A 23963-nucleotide genomic window follows, 5' to 3' on the forward strand; every position below is an offset into this window, starting at 1 on the left:
GCACTCGCTCCCTCCCCCGCGTCCGGTGCCCGCCGCGCCCGCTCCGGGAACCGTCGCGGGGAGCCGGCCGGCTCGGTCCCAGGAGGGGCAGCGGCCAATCCGGGGTTCCAGGTGGCAGGGGCCGCAGGCCTTCGGATGTGCTCTCGCCCAGGGGCGGGACTCGAGAGTCCCCGAGCCTCAGTGCCCCTCCTGCTGGCACAGAGACCTCCCCCCACCCCCGCAGCCGTCCTGCCTACGCTGGGAAACCGGACCCTCCCTCGCAGCTCCGGTTTCCCGAAAACTCCTGACTTGCAGATACTAAGAATGGCTTTCTAGACCGTCTTCCCCTTTTGCCCCTACGGCAGAGTTCTGGCTCGGAGCCCTCACCCATTTTAGACCCCAGCCCCTTCCTCCCCCGCCTCCTAGGAGGTAGGAGTCCAGGCCCTCATCCTTCTCCATTTTCCTGGACCCAAGAATCTGAGCCCCAGACTCAGAAGTCCAGGCCCTGCTCCCTCAGCGGGAGTCCTCGCCTCCAGCACGCCCTTTCTGGGACCAGGGTGTCTGAACCCCAGGCCACTTCTCCCCAGGGACCTGGCATTCAGCCATCTCTCCTGGTCCAGATGTTATTTCTCACCCTTCAGAACTCGCCCCAGGAATGTGGGGCAGCCAGGGAGGGCGGGGAGGCAAGTCTGATGCCTCCCACAGCCTCCTGGGAGTCTCTGGACTCCTTAAAGAGCTCCCTCTGGGGGCCCACCTGTCCTCCCTAGGGCCCTGAGGGACAAGCTGCCTCCAAGGAGCGAGGAGCGAGCGAGGAGCGAGAGGAGGTCTGCTGACATGCCTGAGGCAGAACCAGGTGGCTTTCAGGACTGCCCTCCCTGGGGGGAGAGGCGCTCCCCTTTTCTGAATGGGGGCTAAGGGCTCCTCTGTAGGTTTGGGAGAATGGGATGTGTTCTCTGTGTGGGGAGGGGTTCCCTTCCTTGTGTGGGGTGGGGGGGGTCCCATATCTGTGTTGGGTGGGTGGGTCTCCTTCCCTGTGCAGTGAGGGTGTTCCTTTCTCTGTAGGGATTTGGGGGGGCCCATCTCTGGGTGCAGATGAAGATTCTCTGAATTTGAGTCCTTTTTCTCCATAGGGATGGGAGTGCTGTGTACGTAGACCAGGGAGTCTTTGCATGGTGATTGGGGTCCTCTACCTTTGGGGATGGAGTCCTCTTCATAGGGAGCGGGACGCTTCTCTGAGTGAGGACTGAGTCCTTTCTCTGTAGGGGAGTGGAGTCCTTGTGTGTATAGAAATTAGGGAGTCCTGTCTCTGTGGTGAGGAGAGCTCTTGTCTGTATAAGGAATTCTATAGGAATCTGGGCTTCCCCACGAAGGAATTAGGGGGCCCTCTCCATATAGGGGCCCTTTATGTGACCCTTTATGTGCAGTTTGATGCTCTTCTTTGAATGGGACAGGGGGCATTTGTTTACATGGGGATGCTGCTTTCTCTCTCTGAAGAATTGAACAGAAGAGATGCAAGTCCCTGGGAGGGACCCTCCTCCTGGGGTGTCCAGACTGCTGGCATCAGGCCAACCAGGCTATGGAGTGGGGGTCCAGGCCCTCACTGCAGCTGGGGTGCTGGTGGGCCAGGAGCCAGTAGGCAGGGCAGGTGAAAGATGTGGTCAGCACAAGGTGTCCGGTTTCCAGCCCAGGGAAAGAGCTAATTATACCCCCAGGACCCAAAAGGTCAGGGCCTGGTGGCCTGAGTGGATGGGACATGGCTTGCCTGGGGCAAGGGGAAACCCGATAGCTCAGACTCTCAGGATTACAGATAAATTTACACATGAAGGGGCAGGACTTCTGGATCTGAGGGAGGAGGGGGCGGGCCTGGACTCCTGGGTTTTGGAAGAGGAGAGCACTGAGCACTTGCTCAACTGAGAACATCTTTTACCTCGCAGTAGCCAAAAAGGCCCCCAAAGGCAAAGAGGCTGCCAAACCAGCTCCCAAGGAAGCCCCCCCTGAGGAGGCTCCTGTAGAGGCCCCCAAAGGTGAGACAATGTTCCTGTGGGATCTGCAGAACCTGGCTCTTCATCCTCCAGGCTCCCCTTGCCTCTCTGCACCCACCCTGCTCTCTCTCCTTTAGTCCTACCTCCAGAGCTAATCCATCCTTCCCCTGCTCACAATCCTCCATGGCTCCCCAGTGCCTCCAGGTTAGAGCCCAGCCCCTCAGCCTGGCCCTCAAGCCCCCCGGCAACTGGCTGATTCATCTCCGAGTTCTGCCCAGCTCTGAATGCCGCAATCTATCTCCACACCTCTCCTACCCCAAAGCCGCATTCAAACAATCCAGTCCACCTCCCTCCAGTTCACAAATGGGGAAACTGAGGCCCAAGGGGTGGGGGAGACTGGCCAAGGTCATGCAGCCACCTGGGTGACACATGGTATTTCCCAAGTCAGGAGAAGCCACTTTGCTCCATGCTTTGGCATTTGAGCAGAGGGACCCTCACAGGCTCTAAGCCCCACTCCTTAAGTGGCCTGCTGCCCCTTCCCCAGCCTGCCTCAGATCCCCTAATCCTGTCTCCTGAGCAGAAGCCCCACCTGAGGACCAGTCTCCCACTGCTGAGGAGCCCACTGGCATTTTCCTGAAGAAGCCAGACTCTGTGTCGGTGGAGAATGGTGAGGGGGGATGAGGGAGGAGGGGTTGGGGACCAGGACTCCTGGGCCTGAGGGAGGAGGGGCTGGAGGTCTGGACTCCCGGGTTAGATGGAGGAGGGGGCTGGGGACCAGGGCTCCTGGGTCTGAGGGGGGAGAAGCTCACCGTCCTCTCTGTAGAGTCTCATGGTTCTTGTCTGGCCACTCCCTCCCATCCCCCACCCCCCATCCAGGAAAAGACGCGGTGATCTTGGCCAAGGTGAACGGGAAGGAGCTCCCAGGGAAACCCACCGTCAAGTGGTTCAAGGGGAAGTGGCTGGAGCTGGGCAGCAAGAGCGGGGCCCGATTCTCTTTCAAGGAGTCCCACGACTCGGCCAGCAATGTGAGGACCCCGTGGGGACACTGAGGGCATGTGGGCTGGGGATGGAGGTTGTGCAGCCCCCAATTCTCAGAAGGCCTGTTGCCTGAGGCCTGGAGCCCCTGTAGATGGAAAACAGGACCTCTAGGGAGAGAGGTTGTGCGGGGCTGCTTGGCGGAGATTGTGGGGACAGGCTGGGAGAATGTTTGGGCTAGGGCAGGGTGCACTTGACCGGTGTGTGCATTCCCAGAAAGGTCTCAGGGGTCAGGGATGGGGGCCCCCCAGGGGTAAGGGTTGTCCAGTCACGGGAAGAGACAGCTGGCTCCTCCAGTGGAATCAGGGTGAGGACCCAGAGAGGGAGATGTGAGCTGGGCTCTGGGGGGTGTGGGGTGGTGCTGGGGAGGAGTCACCTGCACCCACACCCCTGGCCCCGGCCCCCAGGTGTACACCGTGGAGCTGCACATTGGGAAGGTGGTCCTGGGGGACCGCGGGAGTTACCGCCTTGAGGTCAAAGCCGAGGACTTCTGCGATAGCTGTGCCTTCAACATCGATGTGGAGGGTGCGCTGGAGGGGGTGGGGGGTGGGGAGCAAAGGGTTGTGGGGGGGCAGGGCTGGGGCAGATGTTTCAGTCTGGTGTAGGAGAGCATACAGATGTGGGGGTGAGATTGGGGAGGAGGGAGTAGATGCAGGGGTCAAGGCCTTCAAAATTGGGAAAATAGTCCATGGGCTTAGACCATGAGGAGGTGTGGACTTGGGGGTGAGAGGGAGCAGAGTTTTGGGTGCCCACTTGAAGGCTGAGAAGGTGAGTTAAGTAGATCCCAGGGTCACAGTGCACAGGCTTGAGAAGGTAGCCATAAAGGCTTGGGAAGCGAGGGTGTCCAGGTTTAGGGCGAGGGTGCACAAGCTTGGTGGGAGGCTATTGCAGATTTGGGGGAATATGTGTGGACCCCTGAAGGTGCACAGGCTCTGGGGTCTACAGCCCAGGATGTGTGGGGCTTAAATATGGAGGACACAGGGAAGGCGGTTGCCCATGCCTGGGGAGAAGAGCATGCTGGCCCAAGTGTGAGGCGGGACAGGCTACTTGGGAGTGGTGCGGCGGCGAGGGCAACAGGTATCCACGTCCAAGTGACAGGGTGTGCTGATCCAAGACAGGGGGCCTGGGTGGAGCTTGTGCAGGCCTGGAGGGGCACTTTTGGTCTTAGATCAGGCCTTGCCTCCAGCTCACCTTCTGTCCCATCATCTCCTCTCCTCAGTGCCCCGTCAGGATGCCTTTGGGCAGGGTCTAGAAAGCTTCAAGCGTTCGTAAGTGATCCTGGAGCCTGGGAAGAGGTGGAGGGGGGTGCTGGTGTCTGCTGGTGCCAAGGACTATGGGAGTGCCTCCCCTGGGAGGGGGAGCTGTGGGAGAAGGGAGGAGTGGGGAGACACTGAGGTCCTGAGGGCACAGGACCTCTGTGGGGTTCACACACCCTCTCAATGGCCACAGGGGTGAAGGGAAGGCAGAAGATGCGGGTGAGCTGGATTTCAGTGGCCTGTTGAAGAAGAGGTAAGCCTACCCCACCTGGCCTAGAGAGGGGAGATGGGACTCAAAGAGGAGAAGGATGGTGGGTGAGGCTCCACTGCCAGCTCTGGACTCCCTGTTTCCCCCTCTACAACCTCCTGCGTCTACCCATTCCCCACCCACCTGGCCATCTGTCCATCCACCTAGCCACCATTTACCTACACCTTTACCTACAACCGCACCCACTCAACCATCTGCTGGCCAGTTTACCTACCTACCGACCCTTCAATCCATCATCCTCACAGCCATTTTTCCTGTTCACTTAGGCTCTAATTCACTTGCACATCCCCCTGTTCACCCAGCCAAATACCCATCTATCCATTCTGGGGAGGGGGGGTCCACCCATCCACTCACCAATCTCATCCGTCCATCCAACCAGCTACCTATGTATCCATTGACTAATCTAACCATTCACCTACCTGCCCATTTGCCCATCCATCTGCCCACATATCCATTCATCTACGCGCCATCTTCCCACCTGTCCCTCCACTCATCTGCCATTACACTCAGCCACCCATTCAGGAACCCATCCGTTCATCCGTCACCCACCCACCCCATAATCCCATTTCCTGCCTATGGAGGCACCATCTATCCACCTTACCATCACCCATCTTGTCTATCATCCATCTTTCTTCCCACCTGTGTATCTGTCTGCACCTGCATCTCTCTCCCAACTGAATCCATTATCCCACGTGCCTACTGAGCCAGGCATTCCTTTATCAACTCTTCACCTCTTTAGTGACACACCCATCCAACCAGATAGCTCTCTCTTTGATTGATCTATATGAAATTGCTGTTCTTTAGGTAAAAATGATTGGATATTGGCAATTTTATAGTGTTCAACATGAGGCTGGTCTGTTCTCTTGGTTATTCATTATCTGCTGGTCTACCCATCCATTCCTCTACTCATTCATCTATCCCCATAACCAAATCTACAACAATCCCATTACTGATAGATTCATCTCTTTGTCTTTACCCAGACAACCACCTGCCCGGCCATCTCCCCTCAACATATCCAATCAATTGCCTACCCAACCATTTGCCACCAACTCATCAGTCCATCCACTCACCCAGTTATCCTCCATCCACCCATTCACCTATCTCCACGCCACCCATCCTCCACCTACCCACCCATCCATGGACCCACACATCCATCACCTTAGCCATCCATCAAGCCTTGACCCATGTCTGTATTAATTTCCAACCCAATGCTCTGTACATCATTCCAAATATTAATATGTCCCCTGTTTCCCCACTCATCTCTCCTTTCTTTGTTCCCTTCCTTTCCTTCCTTCCTTCTTTCTAGAGATCTACTTACTTTCTCACTCAGCAACCATCTTCTGAAGCCTCCTATCTACCAGGCCGTGGGCTGAGATCAGTCCTGACATTGAGTCATGGATTGGTTTGGGGAGATGGGTCTGGTCCAGCAGGACATAGAAAGAGACCAAGACTGTTTAGTGTTATCAGAGAGAGGGTCCCCCAGGGGCCTTGTGAGAACCCAGAGGGAAGGCAACTCATTGCCTGGGAAGACCAGGAGTGACTCACAGAGGAGGGAGCTTTGGCACTAGGTCTGAAGAGGAGTCCAACAAGAAGGGAAAGTAGGGAGAGGTCATCTGGGCAGGGAAACATTTTGTGCAAAGGCTGGGAGGCAGGAGGGGCCTGGAGGGTTCAGGAAAGGCAAGTAACATGCTTGGGTGATTGTGGGGGTGGTGATAACATGGTGAGTGGGGTCATGACTATCAGCTGAACTGCTGGGGCTTCCTCCTGATGGCAGTGGGGGACCCATGGAAGAATTTTGAACAAGGAAAGGGTGGCATCTGATGTGGAAGTTAGGAATACCCTCCTGGGGCCATGTGGGGAACAGGCTGGAGGGGAAGAGGCAGGATGGAGGCTAGGAGGTCAGGGAGGAGGCTGAGGCCATGGCCCAGGCAGAGAGGAAAGGGGCACCAGGCCCAGAAAGAGAAAGCGGCACAGCAAGTGGGTGAAGGTGGAGGGAGCACTTCACCTTCTAATCCTAACTGCCCCTCCACCGCCCCCCCCCCCCCGCGGCCCCTGCCCGCTCTTCCTGCCCTCAGGGAGGTGGTTGAGGAGGAGAAGAAAAAGAAGAAAGATGATGATGACCTAGGCATCCCCCCTGAAATTTGGGAGCTCCTGAAAGGGGCAAAGAAGAGCGAGTATGAGAAGATCGCCTTCCAGTATGGCATCACTGACCTCCGGGGCATGCTGAAGCGGCTCAAGAAGGCCAAGGTCGAGGTCAAGAAGAGTGCAGGTCAGCACGGCTCTGAGGGGAGGTGGGCCCTGCTGGGGGATCCCATTGTCATGGATATTGGATGTTTGCATCCTGGACCTATCTCTTGAAGGTCCCAACCTAAGGAGTAATAGAGCCCTGTTGTCATGGGAGGCTTCCTGACATTGACCTTGGAGAGCCCATGGTCTGGGAAGGGAGACGTGGCAGCTCTGGGGGCGGCCAGGGCAGTGAGAACCTCTCAGCTCCATGCCCCCTGCATCCCTCAATCTCCAGCCTTCACGAAGAAGCTGGATCCAGCCTACCAAGTGGACAGGGGCAACAAGATCAAGTTGGTGGTGGAGATCAGTGACCCAGACCTTCCCCTTAAGTGGTACAAGAACGGCCAGGAGATCAAACCAAGTAGCAAGTACGTGTTGAGGGACAGTCCCTCGGCTGGGGGCGGGGGGGATCTGAGTACCAGAGAGGCCCCAGGTATAAGGCTGACCACTCTTAACCCAGAAAGAGCGCTCCCTCATCCATATGAAAAATGCAAATACCTCAATAAAAAAAAATTGACAAAGGAGCAGCGCCTGGCTGGCTCAGTCGGCAAAGCTTGTGACTCTTGATGTCAGGGTCATGAGTTCAAGCCCCATATTGGGTGTAGAGGTTACTCTTAAAAAAATCTTTAGGGGCACCTGGGTGGCTCAGTTGGTTAAGCATCTGTCTTTGGCTCAGGTCATGATCCCAGGGTCCTGGGATCGAGCCCTGAGTTGGGCTCCGTGCTCAGCGGGAAGTCTGCTTCTCCCTCTCCCTCTGCCCCTCCTCCTGCTCATGCTCTCTCTCTCTAATAAATAAATAAAGTCTTTAAAAATAAATAAATAAATAATCTTTTAAAAAATTGACAAAGGTAATGAAAATAGGAATTTGGTTGAGAAGAAATCCAAATGGCCAATATGCTGTGGAATACACATTCAACCTTACAAATAACAGCAAAACAATAATAATAATGCAAATAAATAATAGTATTTCTGCTCTCCAAATGGGCAAAGACTTTCCAAAATGATAAAACCCAGTGCTGGAGACGACATAGGGAAATGGGTACACAAATGCTGCTGGTAGGAATGGTACTTGCTAAATCTCTGAAAGGGCACTTCTGAGGGATTTATCCTAAGAGAATTATCATGGTTGTGCATATTTAGCTGTAAGGATGTTCACTAAAGCATTTGCTATTTTAGCAAAAAATGGAAAACAACCAAAATGTATGATTCCTTACTAAAGGAATCTTTAATGTGTAGTCACTAAAAAAGAGATCCTAAAATACATAATATGGGAAGCTGGTCAAGATTAGCAAATAGGAAGAAGCATGGTTCCCATTTCTGCTTCACAAAATGTTAATCTACGTATGTATAGATAAAAAGATTGGAAAGACAGAGGCCAAAATGTTTGCAACAGTTATCTCTTGGATGGGTTCTAGCTTTATTATTTTTTTCTTGGTTGTGTGTGTGTGTATTTTTAAAGTTATTTATTTATTTAAGTAATCTCTACATGCAATGTGGGACTCTAACTCAGGATCTCCAAGATCAAGTGTCAGCATGCTCTTCCTACTTAGCTAGCCAGGCACCCTGGCTGTGTCTTCTAAGTTTCTCATCAGGAGCATGTTGGATAAAATAAAAAGTTAAGTTAGTTAAGGTACAGGTTAAGTTGCTGTAACAGAGTCCCTAGGTTACATTACTTTAAGTGAGAGAGAAATGTATTTCTAACTGATTGAGGCTGGTAGGTTGGCTCTCTTCCTAGAGATTGTTTGGGGACCCAGGTTCCACATTTTTGGCTGCACCATTTCTTGTGGCATTGTCCTCATCTGCAAGATTGAAGCTGGGTCATGGGTACATCTGTGACTGGCAGACAGGAAGGGGGAAGGAGAGAAGTCCAGAGCAAGCAACTCAAAGGTGAAAATGACCTAGCAGTTATGCATGTTGAATCCACTCACATTCCATAGGCCCAAGTTCAGTGGTGCACCATCCCAGCAGCAAAGGAGGCTGGGAAATGTTGTCCTCTAGGTGGGTACCTATGCGCTACTGCTAAATGGAAGGGAAGGATGGATATGGGGGGGCAGTTAGGATTTCCGCTGTGGTTACTTAAATACTAGAAATTAGACCATCTGTCCCCTCCCACACAATTTGGCTCGGAGAGGGAGTGACTTCCCTGAGAACTGGTGGGCAGATCTACCCCAGGGCTGGGATCTCCTCCAGGCTCTAGGCTGAGATAAGATTTTTGCACCAGGCACGTGTTTGAGAACGTTGGTAAGAAGCGAATTCTCACCATCAACAAGTGCACATTGGCGGACGATGCTGCTTATGAGGTTGTTGTCAAAGATGAGAAGTGTTTCACCGAGGTCTTTGTCAAAGGTGAGGCTGAGATTTGGGGAGTGGGGCTCTGGAGCGGGTCCTGAAACTACTGATCTCCTGTCCCTCCATGTCTCACAGAACCTCCAGTCCTGATTGTCAAACCCCTTGAGGACCAGCAGGTGTTTGTGGGTGACCGGGTAGAAATGTCAGTGGAGGTGTCAGAAGATGGTGCCCAGGTCATGTGGTAAGTGACTTTTGATCCCTGAGCTCCATACAGGTGCCCACAGCTTCTTTGCCTCAGCTCTGATGTTTATGAGCCCTCTTAGAGATTCTGGAAATTTACCCAGTAGTCACCAGGAGACCTCAGCCTTTCTCTATAAATCCTGACCTTCACCCATGACCTCTTTCTGGAACTTCTGACCTCTACCCATCTCATCTTCTTCCAGGTCCTTTTCCTGATCCCTGCTATTTCAGATTCATTTACTCATCCATTCAACCAACCATCCATCCTTTGGTCCGTCCACTCATGTATCCATCCATGTATTCATCAACCCATCCATCAACCCCATCCATCCACCCATCTATCCCATTGGTTCATCTGTCCAATCAACCATTCATCCATGTATTCATCAACCCATCCATCACCCCATCCATCCACCCATCTATCCCATTGGTTCATCTATCCAATCAACCATTCATCCATCTATCCATCCATCCATCCATCCATCCATCCATCCATCCATCCACCCATCCATCCACTCACCCACTCACCCACCCATCTCCTTATCCATTCATCCATCCCCACATCTATTCACCCATCCAACAGATATTTATTGAGTACCTATTATATGATGGCACTCTTCAATGTATTGGAGGTATAATGGGGAGAAAATATATCAACATGTCACCCACTCTCTTATAGTTTATAATCTGGTAAACTTCTGGGGTGTATGTGTAGGAGACAGAGACATGCGTTAGTCACATCATCACATGAATAAATACAAAAGTTCTATTTTGGCAAGTGTTTCAGAGGAGCACTAACTGAAGCTATAACCACTTTTTAATAGGAAGAAGGGACTCAGGAGGTCAGGGAAGACTTCCTGGAGGAAGTGGCAATGGAGCTGAGATTTGAATGATGAGGAGGTAGAAAAGAAGTGGGAAGGGAGGAGTTTCTCAGGCAGGGAAGTACCATTTAGAGAGGCCACAATATTTGACATCTCTCTGGGACCCCAGGACTCCCTCCATGCCCTGACATCTCCCAATGACCTTTTTGTGTCCCTTGACCTCCAGCCGGGACCTTGCAGCATCTCCCTGTGGCCTGTGACTTCCTGTGACTCGCCATCCCACCTGTGACCCATCTATTCAAGATGCTTCTGCCAACCTGAATCTCTCCTCCCTCCTGGGACCCTTCTGAGCCCTGACCTCTGCTCAGGACTATCTCTCTGGCCCTCACCCTCTGATATCCAGACCCAGGGCTATGCAGGTCCCTCACTTCTCCCCTTCATGTGCCCTTCACCTAGGATGAAAGATGGTGTGGAAATGACGCGGGAGGATTCCTTCAAGGCTCAATACCGCTTCAAAAAGGATGGGAAGCGTCACATTCTCATCTACTCGGACGTGACCCTGGAGGATAGGGGTCACTACCAGGTCTTGACCAACGGAGGCCAGTGTGAGGCCGAGCTCATTGTGGAAGGTACGGGGCCTCCAGGTGGGGCGGGGGTCACACTAGGTCTTGCTTCTCACAGCTCAAAATTGCTCAGGCCCTGGGGTGCCTGGCTGGCTCAGCTGGAAGAACGTGTGACTTGATCTCAGGGTCGTGGGTTCGAGCCCCAAGTTGGGGGTAGAGTTTATTAAATAAATAAACTTAAAAAAATTGCTCAGGGGTGCCTGGGTGGCTCAGTTGGTTAAAGTCCAACTCTTGGTTTCAGCTCAGGTCATGCTCTCGGGGTCCTGGGATTGAGCCCCGTGTCAGGCTCTGTGCTGAGCATGGAGTCTGCTTGTCCCTCTCCCTCTGCTTCTCCCTCTCCGGCTCTCTTTCTCAGATAAATTAATAAATAAAACCTTTAAAAAAAATTGCTCAGGCCCCAAATCTTGCAGCTGTCCCTGACTCCTCTCTTGGCCTCCCACCCTGCATTCAGTTTACCAGCGAGTCCTGGCAACATCCCGCTCAGAGGATATCCAGGATCTGACCACTCTTCCCCACCTCCGTTGCCCTCACTTGCCCCAGGCCTCCACCCCTCATGCCTGAACGACAGCAGTGGTCACTGGGTGCCCTGTTTTCATGGCCGCCCCTCTCCCCCACTCACACACACCAGCCAGAGTGATCCTTGCAGAATGTAAGTCAGATGGTGGAAACTGAGCACACCCTGCTCTCTAGGGCCCAGGTCACTTTCCTGTTATGTAAGATGTCACCCTCTCTACCAGGGGAAGCTGGCTGAAGGCCACAGGGGACTCCATGCACTGCTTTTGCAAACGCTTGTGAGTCTATAATTCCTTAAATATAAAAAACAAACCCCAAACTAAGGTATTTATGAGCCAAATCAATTATGGTATGTCCGTATGTAGCCATAAAAAAGGACAGTTTGAAATGTACTGATACGGAAGGATTTCCAATATACCGTATTGTTAGGTGAAAAAGCAAATATGTTACAATTTGCAAGGAGGGGAGGAGAGGAAGGGAGGGAGGGAGGGAGGAGAGAAAACATATATACCTGTTTGCTTTCATAGTGATAGACTAAATGGATAGTGCCCTTGGAGAAGGGAGGATTGGAGGTGGGTAAGTGGGAGATATCCCCTCTACATCTAAATCCATTTCCTTTATTTTTTAAAAAAGATTTTATTTATTTATTTGAGAGAGAGAGAGCACAAGCAGGGGGAATGGGAAAGGGAGAAGCAGACCCCCACTGAGCACAGAGGCTTGCAGGGCTCGAGCCCAGGACGCCGGAACCATGTCTTGAGCTGAAGGCAGACACCTAACCGACTGAGCCACCCAGGCACCCCCATTTCCTTTATTTTTAAACCATGTAAATGCATCATTTTGTTAAAAAAAAAAAAAAAAGTAAGTCAGATCCCAGCCGTCTTCGCAACACTCTCTAGTGATTCCTGCCTCGCTGGAGTCTGCTGTGGGTCCCCAAGGTCTGTGATCTGGCCCCGTCTGCCCCTGCCCATCTCATCTCCTACTACGTCTGCCTCGATCATTGCACGCTGGTCTCCTCGCTGTTTCCCACACCAAGCCTGCTCTGCTCCACAGGGCCTCTGCACATGCTGTTTCCGCTACCTGGGGGACTCTTCTGCATTCTCACATGGACTCTTCCCTGTCTTCGGGCCCCATCACTCCCTCTTATACACTTATGTGTTTCCCTGTTCACCGACTGTCTCCGCACTAGAATATGAGCTCCACAAGGCCAGTGGATGTTTCTGGGTTGTTCATAGCTATATCCCCAGTGACTGGAAGAGTGCTCGGCACAGAATAGGTGCTTGCAAATATTTGTGGGCTGACTGGAGTTGTGATGGCCCCATATCCTTCTCTCCCTGTCCAGAGAAGCAGCTGGAGGTCCTGCAGGACATTGCGGATCTGACGGTGAAGGCCTCGGAACAGGCCGTGTTTAAGTGCGAGGTGTCTGATGAGAAGGTGACAGGCAAGTGGTACAAGAATGGGATCGAGGTGCGGCCCAGCAAGAGGATCACCATCTCCCACGTGGGGAGGTGCGGAATAGACTGTGGAGGTGGCTGGGGGTGGGGCGGGGGGGGCGTGTGTATCAGTTAGCTATACTGATGGAACAACCATCCCTATACTTAGTGGTTTAAAGGGAAAAGGATGTATTTAATCATGAGTCTGCGGGTTGGTTGGGGGCTGGCTGATCTAGGATGGCCTTTCTCAGGCCTCTGTGGTCAGCTGAAGGTCTGCTCTGCTGGTCTTCTGGGGCTCCGTCAGGACCTCAGCCAGGACACCTGGGCTGCCTCCGCTCTGGTCCATGTGACATCTTATCCTGGCATATGCATGGGGCAGAAGTAGACATCCCGAGAGAGAGCAGAAGCAAACAAGGCCTCTGTGGCCTGGGCTGGGAATGGTCTCCGTGTCACCTCTGCCGTAGTCTCTTGGGCGAAGGAAGCCACAGGCTGCAAGGTCTTATCGCAAGGGGCATGGATACAGGGAGGGGAGAACCTGTGGCCGTATTTGCAAACAGTCTCCTACAAAGTGGGGGAGACATCTAGCTGGAGAAACAAGGGACTGGAATTCAACAGGTAGCACAGGGACATGTAAGAGAAGCACCTGGTAATCTGTGGGATATGGAGAGCCACCGTGACGCCAGAACAGCGTGCCTGAACACACGTGTGCCCCAACACAGTGGTGATTGCATTTCCTGACCATAGCTCTTGGCAGAATGTAGGCTTTCTCCGGGTTCTGTGTAAGGAACCCTGCCTGCCGGTGGTGTCGATAATTCTGAGAATGAATCCTAACGCTTATAGGGCATTTATTATGTGCCAGGGAGATTTTTACTTGCTTTACAACAACCCTGGTGTAGATTGTTATCATGATATCTATTTTATAGATGAAGAAATTGAATGCACAGGGAGCTTAGGTAACTTGCCCAAGGTCACACAGTTAATAAGTGGCAAAGCTGAGATTTGAACCCAGATGATAGCGTTTCAAAACCCAGAATAAAAATGGTGGTCATGGGGGGGGTGGCACCTGGGTGGCTCATTGTGGAAGGCATCTGCCTTTGGCTCAGGTCATGATCTCGGGGTCCTGGGATCGAGCCCCGCCTCGGACTCCACACTCAGTGGGGAGCCTGCTTCTCCCTCTCCCTCTGCCCCTACCCCCGCTCGTGCTCTCTCTCTCAAATTAAAAAAAAAAAAAAAATGGTGGGCATGGGGACGTAGATTGCATTGAAGAGGGTGTTTCTCCAGGCAGCTGTCTGGCTCATTCGGAAACATGTGCGACTCTCGATCTCTGGGTTATGACTTTGAGCCCAGATTGAGATGGTAGAGATTACTTAAATGAATAAACTTAAAAAAAAAAAAGGTGTTTCTCCATGGTGATCCTCAGGGTGACCCACCTGACCCCTGCCTTGTCCCCCCCAACCCTTTAGGTTCCACAAGCTGGTGATTGATGACGTCCGCCCTGAGGATGAGGGAGACTACACATTCGTGCCCGATGGCTATGCCCTGTCCCTCTCGGCCAAGCTCAACTTCCTGGGTGAGGATGCCCCTCTGTGTTCCCCAGGGGCCAAAGCACCCACCTTCCAGACCCCAGGGCCCAGATGCCCTCCTTCAGGATTAGGTTTCCCTAATGTGTATTAGGGGTGACAGCAGGCGTCTGCTGATCTCATGGGAGGTGTCAGATGAGAAGATGGAGGGAGAGAGCACTGTATATTCTGAAGTGTGTCCACCGGGGAGGAAGGGCACTCATGGGCCTGGACCCATCCCCAGCCCCCTAGGTCCCTTGCTAGGTGATGCCAGACCTTCCCTGTAGCCTCTGCGGCGGGAGGGTGGGATAAGCGGCCCACTGGATTTAGAGCTAACAGAGCTGTCTTCTCTGTCCTCCAGAAATCAAGGTGGAGTATGTACCCAAGCAAGGTAAGGACCAGGGGCTGCTGTGGTAAGCTGAGGGTCTGGACTCCTGGGTCTGAGGGAGGAGGGGGCTGGGGGCCAGGACTCCTGGATCTGAGGGAGGAGGGGCTGAGGGTCTGGACTCCTGGGTCTGAGGAAGGAGGGGGCTGAGGGTCTGGACTCCTAGGTCTGAGGGAGGAGGGGGCTGAGGGTCTGGACTCCTGGGTCTGAGGGAGGAGGGGGCTGAGGGTCTGGACTCCTGGGTCTGAGGGAGGAGGGGGCTGAGGGTCTGGACTCCTGGGTCTGAGGGAGGAGGGGGCTGAGGGTCTGGACTCCTAGGTCTGAGGGAGGAGGGGGCTGAGGGTCTGGATTCCTGGGTCTGAGGGAAGAGGGGCTGGGGGCAGGACTCCAGGGTTTTTATGGCTGTTGGAGCCCAGTTCTTGGGGAACCCAGCTTGCCTTGGTGGGGATTGGGATGACCCAGCTGCCCACTCCCAAGTTCCCCAATATCTCTTCTCTGCCACTAGAACCACCAAAGATCCACCTGGACTGCTCAGGGAAGACCTCAGAGAATTCAATTGTGGTTGTGGCTGGAAACAAGTTGAGGCTTGATGTGTCCATCACCGGGGAGCCTCGTCCTGTTGCCACCTGGCTGAAGGGAGATGAGGTATGGTGGGGCTCCCCCCTGTGCCCTGACTTCTCTCTCTCAGCTCTGCTGGGCAACTTTAGGCAAGTGGCTTCCCCTCTCTGAGCTTCAGTTTCATTGTCTGTAAAATGAGAATGATGATCCTTCTTCATAGGGTTGTTTTGAAGACTGGAGATTATATTTATCTATCACATGGTACTGGCCTGCCACATGGTGGGTGCTCCATCCATCCATCCATCCATCCATCCATCCATTAATCCATTAATCAGTCAGTCAGCCACCCAATCCAGCTATCCAAAACTCAACCATCCACCCATCTTTCCATTCATAAACTTAGTGATTACTTAGTTCATCCGGCCATCTTCTCATCCGTTAATTAATCCATTTGTCCATTTATCCATCAAACAATCCAGTTACCCATCCATCCATCCATCCAACAAATATTTTTATCTTGTATGTTCCAGGCCCTGGACAGTTCAATTTTTCTTCCCTTCTCTGGTCTTCAGAGTCCTAGTCTGTAAAATGGATAGACTTGACTCAATCTTCATTCATTCCTTCAGTCAACAAACATACCCCCTGAGGCTTCCTCTGTGCAGGGCTCTGTGTATAGCACTGAGGATACCAACATGAGGAGCCTTCACTGTTGGAGGGAGGCAGAGCGTGCCCAAGCAGTCACAGTCCAGGGTGACCAGGGCTGAGATAAAAGGGGGTACTGGAAACTATGAGACTTCAGGGGGTAGGGCCATCACTTTCAGCTGGGGGCTTCCAAGATGGCTTTCCAGAAAAGGCCACTTCTAGGTGAGTCCTAAAGGATGAGTAAGAGTAGAACAAATAGAGGAGCGGGTGAGGGCATTGCATGCCAAATCTTGGGGGATTTTAATTAAGGGTGGTGTTTGGAGGACAAGGAGGGCAGCAGGGAAGAATGGTGAGGCTGGATGTAGATCCAACGGGTTCTCTTGCAGTAGGTCCAAGGCCTTGTGTTGTGTGGTGATGGGGAGCTGCTGGAGAATTTTGAGCAGTGGAGGGCGGAGGCAGGTCTGGGCTTGGGGAGAGATGGAGCAAGGCCATCCCGTGGCTGTGTCCAGGTGTTCACGGCCACCGAAGGCAGGATCCGCATCGAGAATCAGACAGACACCAGCAGCTTCTTGATCGAGAGTGCCGACCGAGCAGACGAGGGCCGCTACACCATCAAGGTCGCCAACCCCGTGGGCGAGGATGTGGCTTCCATCTTCGTGAGGGTTGTAGGTGAGCAGAGGGAGCTGAGGGAGAGCGAGGGGTGGTTCCCTGAGGACCTGAGCGACCCCCTGACCATCTTGCCTCCCACAGATGTCCCAGACCCCCCGGAGGCTGTGCGTGTCACCTCTGTTGGAGAGGATTGGGCCATTCTTGTCTGGGAGCCACCCAAGTATGACGGGGGGCAGCCAGTCACTGGTGAGTGCTCGTGTGCCAGAATCCCCATGACCTCTGACCTCTCTTACTCCCCCAGCTCCCCGCCACCCCAACGATCCCTTGGCCTCTAAGAGTTCTTAGCATCCTTGGTGATCTCCCTCTGAGATCTGTTTTCCATCTTTGATATCTTGCAATTCCTTTGGTCTTCCCTCTCATTCTTTGCTTCCCAACAACCTGGGCGTCTTCACTTTGGTCAACAGCCTAGGGTTTTCTGTGATCCCTGACTCCTGATTCATGACTCATGACCGTTCCTGATCCCCAACCCCATGATTGGTGACTGCTGACTACTCCATGATCCTGAGACCAACCCAAGATTCATGGCCTCAGACCTCTCTGGGTCATGTGACCTTTTGATGGCTTCTCACTGCTCCAACTGACTTGTGACCCTATAACCTCCCCATGAGCACTCATTCTTCTCTGTTGGGGGGGGGGCTCCAGGTTACCTCCTGGAACGGAAGAAGAAGGGCTCTCAGCGCTGGATGAAGCTGAACTTTGAGGTCTTTACAGAGACGACCTATGAGTCCACCAAGATGATTGAGGGCATCCTCTATGAGATGCGGGTCTTTGCTGTCAATGCCATCGGCGTTTCCCAGCCCAGCATGAAGACCAAGCCCTTCATGCCTATTGGTGATGCTCCTCTGCACCCTCCCCAAACCCCTGTCCACCTCCGACCCCTGCCCTGCCTGTCACTGATCTCTGACCCTACACCTGGCCTTTGACCCTCCAGCCCTAACCAACCTCCTGACCTCTTACTGACCCAGCACATTAGTCACCAATCTCTATGATCCTAGACTCTGTGCTGTTGCCCAAATACCTCATGGGCCTCTGACCTATCAGACTAACACTTTTCCCTGCTCCTGGAGACCTCACTGTCCCTTGACGTATCTTGTTTTAATGACTCAGGATGACATGTCCTGGCTCACTGACCTCTGGCCCACCATATTTCTCCCTTTCCTGATCGGTGACTCCAGCTCTGATCCCTGCCCCTCCCTGTGACCGCCAACCCCTCATTTACCTCCACTTCCCCTTTCCCTGGATTCTCACAGCGCCCACGAGTGCACCCTTGCACCTGATGGTGGAAGACGTGACAGACACCACCACCACTCTCAAGTGGAGGCCCCCAGATAGGATTGGGGCAGGCGGCATCGATGGGTACCTGGTGGAGTACTGCCTGGAGGGCTGTGAGTGGCCCCATCAGGCCTGGGGTGGGGGTGCGGTGGCTCACACAGAGCCCTGGTTGGGGGTATAATCCATGGGACTGCAAATAGGGCAGTGCAGGAGAGCTGCCCTGGTTCTGTGTCTATATTTTACTTGCATGAATCCCTGAATGGGGTGGCTCAAGCTAGGCCCCCATTGACCAGCTTGTCCTCTCTCCCTCCCTCTCTCCCTCCCATCCTCCTTCCTCTGTACACATCTTCCATACAGTAATAGCTTTTCATCCATCCATCCATCTATCATCCCTGTATTTATCTACTACCTATATTCCTTCTTTCTCTCATCCATCTATCCATCCATCCACCCACCCATCTGTCCTTCCTTCCTTCCTTCCTTCCTTCCTTCCTTCCCTCCCTCCTTCCTGCTTTCTTCCCATCCATTTGCCCACCATTGGTCATCCATCCAACCATCTGTAATCCATCAGAAAATCTTTTGGCTCAACCAACTATCCATCTATCCTGTAACATGTTTTCCATCTGTATATTTATCTCTTCACTACCATCTTTCTTCTCTCTTCCCTCCCTCCCTTCCACCCTCCTTTCCTTCTTTCCATTCATCCATTTCCCTATATAAACATCTAACCATCTGTCTGCTGTCTCTCCATCTTTCTGTGTATCCATCCATCCATCCATCCATCCATATTTCCACACATCCAACTCTCTATCCTCCACCGAACAAACATGTATTGAGCACTGGACTCCATGCCAGACCCAGTGCCATGGCTATGGGGATACCTGCAACATGGTCATCTCATTGGGAAGATGGGCGTGATCATCTCAACACCGTATCCCAGGCCTTAAAGTCAGAGAGACATGGGTTCCCATCCTGCCCCTACACTTTCTAACAGTTTCTTCATCTAAAAATGGGCGAAGACAGTTGCCTCCTTGACAGGGTACAGTGATGACTGCATTTGGTAATGCATGTAAATGATGGATGGTTGGACTCTCGTCAGCTTCTTCCCTCTTTCTCTTTCCAGTGCTCTTTACCCCGTTCTTGCCCTTGCCCATCCCTCCCCAGTCTGTGCCAGGCCACTGTGATATTTCACTCTTGTTAGAGTTCACCCCGGTGGTTGTTGGTCTGACCCACATTGGTTCACCAACCTATGGCAATAAACCCAAGATGGAAACCAAGGAGGCAGGAAAGCCAGAAGCTGTCTCTAACCACCACCCCCGATTCCCTACTCCTCTGAACCTTGATTTCCCCATCTCTAAAATGGGGGATAACATAGGACAGAGGCAGAAATTAAACAACTAACTAACATGTGTGCCACCCTTCCAACCTGGTCATAATAAGTGCTTAATAAATGTCAGCTGCTGCTGTCCATTGTGGTGGTCCCAAGGCACGGGAAGGGACAACCCTCTGAGGGGCTCCTAGAAAAGTTCCCAGAGTTGCTTCTCTTTTGTAGCCGAGGACTGGGTCCCTGCTAACACGGAGCCCATCGAGCGCTGTGGCTTCACCGTCAAGAATCTCCCCACCGGAGCAAAACTCTTGTTTCGGGTGGTGGCGGTCAACATCGCGGGGCGCAGCGAGCCCGTCTCCCTGTTCCAGGCGGTCACCATCCGGGAGATTGTGCGTAAGTGACTCTGAGCCCGCTGTCCTAAAGACCAAGTTGCCGTCACCTGGTCTGCCCTTGCCATGCCATCATTAGGACCACCCGTGAGAACGTCATTGCCACTGTCTCTCTGTCCCTCCCTCGAGTGCCCCCCAGCCCAGCACTGAGTCCCGGTTCCGGTGTCTGTGTCCTCAGAGCAACCCAAGATCCGGCTGCCGCGTCACCTCCGCCAGACTTACATCCGCAAAGTGGGGGAACACCTCAACCTCGTCATCCCCTTCCAGGTGCGCCGAGCTGGGGTCGGGCTCAGAGGGTCAGGGTCAGGGCGAGACCGGGGCTGACCTTTCTGCTCCTCTTCCCTCCGCCCCCGCCCAGGGAAAGCCCCGGCCCCAGGTGGTGTGGACGAAGGGCGGGGCGCCGGTGGACCCCAACCGCGTGCACCTGCGCACCAGCGACTTCGACACCGTGTTCTTCGTGCGCCAGGCGGCGCGCTCGGACTCAGGGGAATACGAGCTGACCGTGCAGATCGAGAACATGAAGGACACTGCCACCATCCGCATCCGGGTCGTGGGTGCGCGGCCAGCTGGGGCAGGGGGGAGGCACTGCGGCCCAGGAACCGGGAAGTGAAGAGACTGGGATGGAAAAGAGGGTGCGAGGCGGGGATGGCGCCAAAAGGCGAGGAAGTGGGAGTGGGGAAAAGCCTAAGCGATATCAGAATCCGGGGACCAGGTGAGGGGGGCAGAGATGGGGAGAGGAGGCGAGGGCCGGACGTCTGACAACCCCCGCCCCCATTCCAGAAAAGGCAGGACCAGCAGAGAACGTGATGGTGAAGGAGGTGTGGGGCACTAACGCGCTGGTGGAGTGGCAGCCCCCCAGAGATAATGGGAACAGTGAGATCACAGGGTATTTTGTCCAGAAAGCCGACAAGAAAACCATGGTGAGACCCCAGAAGGGCCCGGGGTGGGGTGGGCCAGATGGTCAGAGTAGATGCCATTGTTTCCGGTTCACAGCCGGGAAAGGGAAACCGAGGCTTGGAGAGATTGGGAGCATGGGCTGGGGCTGGGAGGGAAGCTTTTTGGCTGAAATACGGTGCATGATGCGTTTTCTTTCTTTCTTTTTTTTAACTAAGGTAAAATTCGCATAAAATTAAGCATTAATGTTTTTAAAGCTTTTAGTCCATTCCCACTGTTGTGTCACCAACACATCTAGTTCCAAGACATTTTCATCTCCCCGAAAGGAAACCTCGTACCCATTAAGCATTCACCCCCACCCCAACCCCCAGGACCACTAATCTGCTTCCTCTTTTTATGGATTTACCTACTCTGGACATTTCATATAAATGGGATCATCCAATATGTGGCCTCTTGTTGTCTGGCTTCCTTCACTCAGCATAGAGTTTTCTGGGTCCACCCACATTGCAGTGTGGATCAGTGCTTCATTCCTTTCCGTGGCTGAGTGATGGTCCGTGGTTTGGATCTACCACGTTTTACTTCTCCATTGATCTGCTTGGGCTGTTCCCACCTTTTGGGCCATTGTGAACAGTGCTCCTGTGAACGGCAGGTTGTCTTAGCGGACTCATACTTTGGTGTGCTTTGCTCATGCCCTGGTCCTTCTTGTGTCTGTGTCCCTGTGTCCGACTCTCCCGGCCCCTCCCTGCCTCCCCCCCCTCGCCCCCCCAGGAGTGGTTCACTGTCTACGAACACAACCGGCAAACCTCCTGTACTGTGTCTGACCTCATCGTGGGCAACGAATACTACTTCCGCGTTTTCAGCGAGAACATCTGTGGGCTCAGTGACTCACCTGGCGTCTCCAAGAACACAGCCCGGATCCTCAAGACCGGTAGTGCCACCCCGCTCCCTGGGGTCCGGTCTCCTCTCTCGGCTGGGGTTCTACCTTGACTCCTCCCCCCGCCCCCAGACTCAAAGCTGATGGCACCTGGTGCCAGAGGAGAGGCAGTCAGGGGCCAGTCCAGATGGGTCACCTGACAGGTGCATCTCGCTTTCGCCAGGTATCACCTTCCGGCCGCGTGAGTACAAGGAGCGTGACTTCCGAACACCTCCCAAGTTCCTTACGCCTCTACCAGACCGGGTGGTCGTGGCTGGTTACACTGCAGCTCTCAACTGTGCGGTCAGAGGCCACCCAAAGGTGCCGTGTGCGTGCGTGCATGTGTGCACGTGACCCTAGAGGGAAATCTTCACCCAGATGCAGCCACACCACCTCTTTCCCCCCCCGACTTCTCTCTCTTCTGTTCATGGGATTTACTCACTTTCCACCCACTTCCTGTCTCTCGCCCCTTCGATCAGAGCCCGAGCCTCAGATCATTACACTCTGGCTTCCCTCGGAAACAGAAAACTTTGGCGGGAGTTGGGAGGACGTCTGAACCTCCGGGGCTCCCCGCATCTTCTGCTCCGTCCGGTTTCCCGACCGCTGTTGGGAATGTGGACACCTGCAGCCTTGAGCTCCAGTGGTTCACCGGGACCAGGGCCGGCAAACGAGGGCTCGCGGGCCACATCTGCTTGCCACCAGTTTCTCTAAATGAGCACGTTATTGGGACGCGGCTGTGCCCGCTTCAGTACTGCCCGAGGCCGCAGAGACCACAGAGCCTGCACGGCCTGAAATACTGACTACCTGGCCCTTTACAGCTGAAGTTGGCCGACTTCCGGTCTAACTCCAAGTTCTCAGCTTCACCCCCGCGGGCACACCGCGGATTCATTAGTTCACCTCCTCCATCTCCATCTACTCACTTTATTCACTAATGTACTCATTTATTCATTCCGCTCATTTACTCACCTACCAATCCATTCACTTGGCTCATTTATTCACTCCGTTTGCTTATTTACATCACTCACTCTCGCAGTCTGTTTATTCTTTCAACACACATTTTCAGAGGCTGTGTGTGCTGGTGAATTGGACAGGAAGTTCCTGGATGTTGGGGGAGACCAACGTGAATCCGAAGTCATGCAAATGACTATAAAACCATGAAGGGTGGGATGCATGTCAGAGCTCGGAGGGTAGTTGGGAACATACAGTGGGCATTCCTGCTGCAGCCTAGGGGCCTGAAATGACGTGTGAACAGAGATCTGAAAGATAAGCCGGTGCTGATTAGGGGAAAAGAGGAGGGAAGAGCAGTATTGGAAGAGGGAACAGCCAAGGTCCTGAGGTGGGAGCCTGTCGGGTCTGTTTGAGGAAGAGTGAGGAGGCCCGTATGGAGGGAGCAGAGGGAGGGAGCGACAGGATGGGGTGAGGGCAGAAGAGTAATGGGGCCAAATCATGTAGGGTTCTGTGGGCCAAAAAAGAGAGTGAGCTCTTCCTCTCACAAAGAGGAGACTGCGGGTCAGAGAGGAGAAATGACGAGTTCAGGGTCACCCAGTCAAAATTAGGGGGGAGCACAGCCAAGAATCGAATCCAGATCTGCCTTCCAAAGCCCACTTTGCCATCATCCAGGAAACTTCCCTAAGCTGGCCTCTTCTCCCACTCTGCTCAACAGCCGAAGGTGGTCTGGATGAAGAACGACATGGAAATCCGCGAAGATCCCAGATTCCTGATGACCAACTACCAGGGAGTCCTGACGCTCAACATCCGCCGCCCATCCCCCTTTGACGCGGGGACTTACTCCTGTAGGGCTGTCAATGAGCTGGGGGAGGCACTGGCCGAGTGCAAGCTGGAGGTCCGAGGTGAGCACCTGGCTGCCCCTCACTCCTGCTCTCACACAGCTACCCAGAGCGCAGAGCTGAGTCAGCCCGGGGCCCCTAGGCGTGTAATGAGGAAGGCGGATTCAGACCCCAACAAGAACGATGCAGGGTGACATGTGCACAGGGCATTGTAGGGGATGGAGCACCTGATCCAGCTGGGGCAGTCGTCTGAGGAAGTTTTCCAAGAGGAGTTGAAGGACAGATAAGAAGTGAATGAGATCGAGAAGAGCTGGCAGATGATCACCAAGGCTCTGGTGGGCCTAGCCTATGTGGGGAGATGGGCGGGCGCCCAGAAAAATGCCTCTCCTCCCCAAGCTCTGTCCCTCCTCTCTACCCTTCAGCCCCAGCCCTGATCACCACTTCCTCTGGAATTCTTGCCTGGCCTCCTCCCTGGCCTCCCTGCCTCCCATGTCTCCCTCCATCCCACCCCCCCACAGGGCCCTAGGGGGCTCTCTATCCAGCGCTGACTTGCCCTTCCCTTGCCTGTGGCCCTCCCCAGGCTCCCCAGCAGCCCTGAAGCCCCTCTGCCTGGTGTCCATGGTCCTGCACCTTCTCCCACATGCCCTGCTCTGGGGGGCCATTTTCCTCAACACTGTTGCAGCCACACCAAGCTGTTGGCAGTTGGACAAACTGGCCGTGCTTTCTCTTGTCCCTGGGACTTTGCACATGCTGTTCCCTCTACCTGGAATGCTTTTCCTCACCTCCTCTGCTGCAGCCCATCAAACTGCCAGTCAAGGCTCACTGGAGAGGCTGCTACCCAATTCC

The 23963-nt window shown here is 53.7% G+C and overlaps 1 protein-coding gene across 1 annotated transcript; it reads left to right on the forward strand.

Moving 5' to 3' along the window:
• The first annotated feature begins 1111 nt into the window (after positions 1 to 1111).
• Positions 1112 to 23311, forward strand: MYBPC2 (myosin binding protein C2). Its single transcript, XM_078063581.1, has 27 exons — positions 1112 to 1124; positions 1914 to 2003; positions 2542 to 2628; positions 2838 to 2986; positions 3404 to 3521; positions 4216 to 4264; positions 4446 to 4505; positions 6596 to 6789; positions 7042 to 7174; positions 9028 to 9152; positions 9231 to 9336; positions 10613 to 10785; positions 12632 to 12797; positions 14186 to 14292; positions 14643 to 14672; positions 15172 to 15311; positions 16376 to 16535; positions 16617 to 16721; positions 17178 to 17366; positions 17786 to 17920; positions 19360 to 19527; positions 19702 to 19790; positions 19882 to 20077; positions 20304 to 20443; positions 21186 to 21345; positions 21515 to 21651; positions 22994 to 23311. The coding sequence occupies exons 1-27, from the start codon at positions 1112 to 1114 to the stop codon at positions 23309 to 23311; spliced, it is 3537 nt and encodes a 1178-aa protein (XP_077919707.1).
• The last annotated feature ends 652 nt before the right edge of the window (positions 23312 to 23963 follow it).

This window comes from Halichoerus grypus, chromosome 15 (assembly GCF_964656455.1).
Source record: "Halichoerus grypus chromosome 15, mHalGry1.hap1.1, whole genome shotgun sequence".
Classification (NCBI taxonomy): domain Eukaryota; kingdom Metazoa; phylum Chordata; class Mammalia; order Carnivora; family Phocidae; genus Halichoerus; species Halichoerus grypus.

Coding starts and splice junctions, on each gene's coding strand:
- MYBPC2 (XM_078063581.1), top strand. Junction 4,265..4,445: donor CTAGAAAGCTTCAAGCGTTC/GTAAGTGATCCT, acceptor CAATGGCCACAG/GGGTGAAGGGAAGGCAGAAG. Junction 19,791..19,881: donor ACCTCGTCATCCCCTTCCAG/GTGCGCCGAGCT, acceptor GCCCCCGCCCAG/GGAAAGCCCCGGCCCCAGGT.